The sequence below is a fragment of the Babylonia areolata genome, chromosome 12 (assembly GCF_041734735.1).
Source record: "Babylonia areolata isolate BAREFJ2019XMU chromosome 12, ASM4173473v1, whole genome shotgun sequence".
In the NCBI taxonomy this organism is placed as follows: Eukaryota; Metazoa; Mollusca; class Gastropoda; order Neogastropoda; family Buccinidae; genus Babylonia; species Babylonia areolata.
In genome coordinates this window covers 12,033,310-12,038,309 of record NC_134887.1, presented here as the reverse complement: position 1 = coordinate 12,038,309, position 5,000 = coordinate 12,033,310, and the positions used below count along the sequence as shown (strand labels likewise).

Here is a 5,000-nt window from a genome sequence, read left to right as displayed (position 1 = left end):
GGAGCTAACTTTCCGGTCATCATCTTGTTGAATCCCTCCTCCCACCCACCCCCCACCCGACCCCACCCCCCCACCCCCCACAAAAAAAAGAGATGGAATCCCCAGCAGCAGAAAGCAGCCCCGTGCTTCAACCAGACCTCGCGTGGCTCTCCGACAGCTACAGACCTCGACTCCAACAACAACAACAACAACAGCAACAGGAGCAAGACAACACCATCACCACCACCACCACCAACAAAAACATCATCAGCCAGAACAACCACCACCACCACGACCACCATCACAACGTTGTCATCCAGGCAGACAGCACTGACAGCTTCGTGCTGTGCCCCAAGGACCAGATCGAGTCCTACGCCGGGTACAGACTCCTCAAGGGCAACACCTCCACCACCACCACCAACACAGCAAGGCGTCCTCACAGCGCGCAAGGCGGCCCACGACAACTGGGACACGTGAGAATATCGCACAGCAGCAACGACGACGTCCCTGTGGAGTGGAACGGCTGGGGGGCCGAGGTGTGGGCGGCGGAGGGTGTGGTGGAGGTGGAAGGAGGAGGTGGAGGAAGAGGAAAGGAGGATGGAGGAGCAGGAGGAGGAAGAGGAGGAGGAGGAGGAGGATTCTTCGACAAGGGTCACAAGGAGAACGTGGACAGAGGACACGCTTTGTGGTTGGCGGCCAAGAGGAAACACTCCTCCACAACTTCTTCCTCCTCCTCCTCAACCAACGCCGCCACTAGACCTTCGTCAGCTCGGGTCGGGCGATCCCAACCCCACCCCCACCACCGCCACCGTCCTTCTGCCCGACCCTCCTCAGCTGTGGGTCGGCGCCCTTACAACAACAACAACAACAACAGCAACAACAACAACAGCTCCTCCCTTCCTCCCAGACCTTCTTCTGCCATGGGTTCGCTGCTCCATCCCTCCTCCACCACCACCACCACCACCACCAACAACAACAACAACCCCTCCACTTCCTCCCACCACCGCCCTCCTCCTCCTAGGCCCTCCTCTCCCGCCATGTCCCTCCTTCATCCAGACATGGCATGGATGCACCCCAACAACGACAACGACAACGACACCACCACCATCCTCCACTCCACACCTCCTACCAGACCCCCTTCCCCCATGACCCTACAACTACTACACCCCAACAACAATGACGACGACGAAGACTACTCCTCCACATCCTTCCACCCCACCACCAAACCTTCCCCGTCCCCCTCCTCAATCATGAGAAGACCCAGACCTTTCTCAGCCGTGCAGACACGAAGGGAACTCGCCCAACAACAACAACAACAACAACAGCAGCAGAAGAAGACGAACAGAGAGACAACAGGACATCCTCCCAAAACGCCCCGCAACAACAACATCAGGACCAGGCCTTCCTCAGCCTCAGCAGCTGTACCTTCAACAACAACGACGGCGACGAGGACTTCCAACAGAAAACTCCCTCCGGGTCGCGTCGACCCTTTCACGGTCCGAGAGAAGCGGCTGCGGGCCTTGCACGAGGCCTGGGCTCGAGACCCTCGCAGCGGGCTGCACGTGATAGCAGGAGGCTTGCTGTCCCCCTCCTCTGTTGTGGTGGGGCCTTCCCCTCATCTCCTGGACCGGCACGCCCGATGTCTGGACCACCGCTCTTGGGGGCCCTCCCCACCACCACCACCAGCTTACGATCTCCTCTCTCCTGAGAGACCTCACAGCTCGTGCGGGCTGATGAGGACAGGTGGTGGTGGTGGTAGCAGTAGTGGTGGTGGTGGTGGTGGCGTGGGAAGGAAGGAGGAGGATGACGATGATGAGGATGAGGATGAGGATGAGGAGATGCTGATGCTACAGCAGGCGTTGCAGACAGAGCGGGACGGGATGTGTCGGGTGCAGAGGTACATTGACTGTCACCGGCCCGCCAGCGCTCCCAGAATGGTGAGAGAGAGAGAGAGAGAGAGAGAGAGAGAGAGAGAGAGAGAGAGAGAGAGAGAGAGAGTGTGTGTTGCTGTGTTTGAAGCGGTGGGTGGGTTGTTGGTTGTAGGGTGGGGGAGGGGTGGGGGGTGGAGGTGGTGGAGGTAGGGGTGGAGGTGGTGTGGTATGGTGAGAGTGTGAAGTGGTTCGGTGGGTTGTTGGTTGTGGGGTGGGAGGGATGTTGGTGGGGGTGGTGGAGGTAGGGGTGGAGGTGGTGTGGTATGGTGAGAGTGTGAAGTGGTTCTGTGGGTTGTTGGTTGTGGGGTGGGAGGGATGGTGGGGGGGGTGGAGGTAGGGGTGGAGGTGGTGTGGTATGGTGAGAGTGTGAAGTGGTTTGGTGGGTTGTTGGTGGGGTAGGAGGGGTGGTGAGAGTGAGAGTGTGAAGCGGTGGGTGGCTTGTTGGTGGGGTGGGAGGGGTGGGGGTGGGGTGGTGAGAGTGTGAAGTGGTTTGGTGGGTTGTTGGTGGGGTGGGAGGGGTGGTGGTGGGGGTGGTGAGAGTGTGAAGCGATGGGTGGGTTGTTGGTGGGGTGGGAGGGGTGGGGGTGGGGGTGGTGAGAGTGTGAAGCGATGGGTGGGTTGTTGGTGGGGTGGGAGGGGTGGTGGTGGGGGTGGTGAGAGTGTGAAGCGATGGGTGGGTTGTTGGTGGGGTGGAAGGGGTGGGGATGGGGATGGGGTGGTGAGAGTGAGAGTGTGTAGCAGGGGTGGGGGTGGGGATGGGGTGGTGAGAGTGAGAGTGTGTAGCAGGGGTGGGGGTGGGGGTGGGGGTGGTGAGAGTGAGAGTGTGTAGCAGGGGTGGGGGTGGGGGTGGGGGTGGTGAGAGTGTGAAGCGGGGTGGGTGGGTTGTTGGTGGGGGTAGCAGGAGTGGGCGTGGGGGGTGGTAAAAGTGTGAATTGTGTGTTATTGTTGTGGGGTGTGGCTGGGATGGTGTGTCTGAGGTTGGTATGGTCAGAGTTTGAAGTGGTGAGTGCATAATTATAGGTGGGTTTGTGTGTTGTTGTTGTTGCTATTTCTTCAAGTGCGCAGTGTGTGTGTGTGTGTGTGTGTGGGGGGGGGGGGGGGGGGGGGTGAGGGGGGATGATGGGGTGTATTAGGGGCGTGACGGGTTGATATGGTGTGGTGTGTGCGTGTGTTTGTTTGAGAGAGAGAGAGAGTATATGTGTGTGTATGTGTATGTGTGCGTGCGTGCGTGCGTGCGTGAGTGTGTGTGTGTGTGTGTGTGTGTGTGTGTGTGTGTGTGTGTGTGTGCATTAAACCTCTGCGAGGTGAACAGTTCTAAACCGTTCAATCGTTCAAATAAACGGATCAGTCACTAACCAATGAAAAAGATCGATCACACGCCATGCTTCCCGCGCAAAACTCAAAACCCAAATCACTGCCTTTGTCATCACTGTCGTCGTCAACGTTGTTAATGATGACGACGATTACGACGACGATAACGACCACCACCACCACCATCATGATCATTCTCATCACCACCACAATCATCCTCATCATCATCATCATCGTCGTCGTCGTCGTCCTCGTCGTCGTCGAAGTCGTCGTCATTGTCATTGTCATTGTCATCATCATCATCTTCGTCATCGTCATCACCAGTGCAACCATCATCACCACCATGATCCATCACCATTACAATCATCTTCTTAATTCATCATAATCACGGTCGTCTTTGTCATCAGTTTGCTCTGCATCGTCGTTACGGTCGTCATCGTTGTCATCAGCTGTCATAATTTTCTTCTTTTTGTAATATTATTTGTTTAGATTTAAAAAAAAAGAAGTTTTATTTTATTTTATTTTGTTGTTGTCATGATTGTTATGAACATGAGGGACATGTATTATTGGATCCGTTGTCTCTGACTTCGTCGATTTGGTCCATACTCGGTCATTTAGTTCTTCTTCGAAAGATCCTCGGCATAAAGTGGCAAGACAGGGTCTCCAACCTCCAGGTCCTAGAGAGGAGCGGCTTGCCCAGCATCGAAAGCCTGCTGATCGAGTGCCAGCTACCCTGGACAGGACACGTTGTCCGCATGACAGACAGCAGGATCCCGAAGATGCTGTTGTATGGCCAGCTGAAGGAAGGCCATCGCGAACTTGGAAGACCCTGCAAACGCTTCAAAGACTTCTTGAAGAAAAACCTCAAAGCCTGTAACACAGACATCGCTTCCTGGGAAACTGATGTCATTCACCTCTCTCGCTGGAGGATGTTGTGCTCTAGTGGCATAAAGATGTTTGAAAACAAGAGAACGCTGGTCATTAAGGCGAAGTGTGAGCGAAGGAAGCAGGGCTCAACTTCTGGAGACGTTTTCCCTTGCAACAACTGTGGGAAGTGCTGCGCATCCAGAATCGGCCTCTTCTCCCATATGAGGCCACACGCCGACAGATAAGCCTGCCTGCCTACTTATCCGTCGGTCCGACGGGAGACTCCATCATTCACAGCAGTGTCTGTTTCTTGATGTCATTGTCTGGAATCAGTGTCGTTCTGGTGAAATCTGTTTTTCTTTCTTAAGATCCGTCACATTGTGTGTGTGTGTGTGTGTGTGTGTGTGTGTGTGTGTGTGTGTGTGTGTGTGTGTGTGTGTGTGTGTGTGTGTGTGTGTGTGTGTTATTGTTTTTTTCGCGTGTATGTTTTTTTTGCTGTTTTTTTTTTGCTTTTTTTTGTGTGTTTAAAAATAAAAATTTTTTTTAGTGTGTGTGTGTAGTAGTAGTCTTCAGTTTAACGTCTTCCACTTTAAGTGATATTAGAATGTGTGTGTGTGTGTGTGTGTGTGTGTGTGTGTGTGTGTGTGTGTGTGTGTGTGTGTGTGTGTGTGTGTGTGTATGTGTGTGTATGTGTGTGTGTGTGTGTGTTATTGTTTTTGTCTTGTGTATGTTTTTTTTTTGCTGTTTTTTTTGTTTTTTGTTTTTATTTTATTTATTTTATTTTAGTGTGTGTGTGTGTGTGTGTGTGTGTGTGTGTGTGTGTGTGTGTGTGTGTGTGTGTTTGTGTGTTATTATCGTTATTATTGTTGTCATTGTTGCTTATGTCTTTGTGTATGTGTTTGGTTACACGCG

The 5,000-nt window shown here is 53.5% G+C and overlaps 1 protein-coding gene across 2 annotated transcripts in view; it reads left to right on the top strand.

Moving 5' to 3' along the window:
- Positions 1 to 5,000, top strand: part of LOC143288392 (uncharacterized) — a 181,695-nt gene that overhangs the window by 61,553 nt on the left and 115,142 nt on the right. Inside the window, exon 1 of one of the 2 annotated variants that reach the window (XM_076596803.1) lies at positions 28 to 1,916. The exons of the other annotated variant lie outside the window; for it this stretch is intronic. Within the exon in view, the coding sequence (XP_076452918.1) occupies positions 93 to 1,916 (1,824 nt within the window). The 5' untranslated portion in view covers positions 28 to 92. Of the gene's footprint in view, positions 1 to 27; positions 1,917 to 5,000 lie in introns of those variants that run through there. 2 annotated transcript variants of the gene reach the window in all.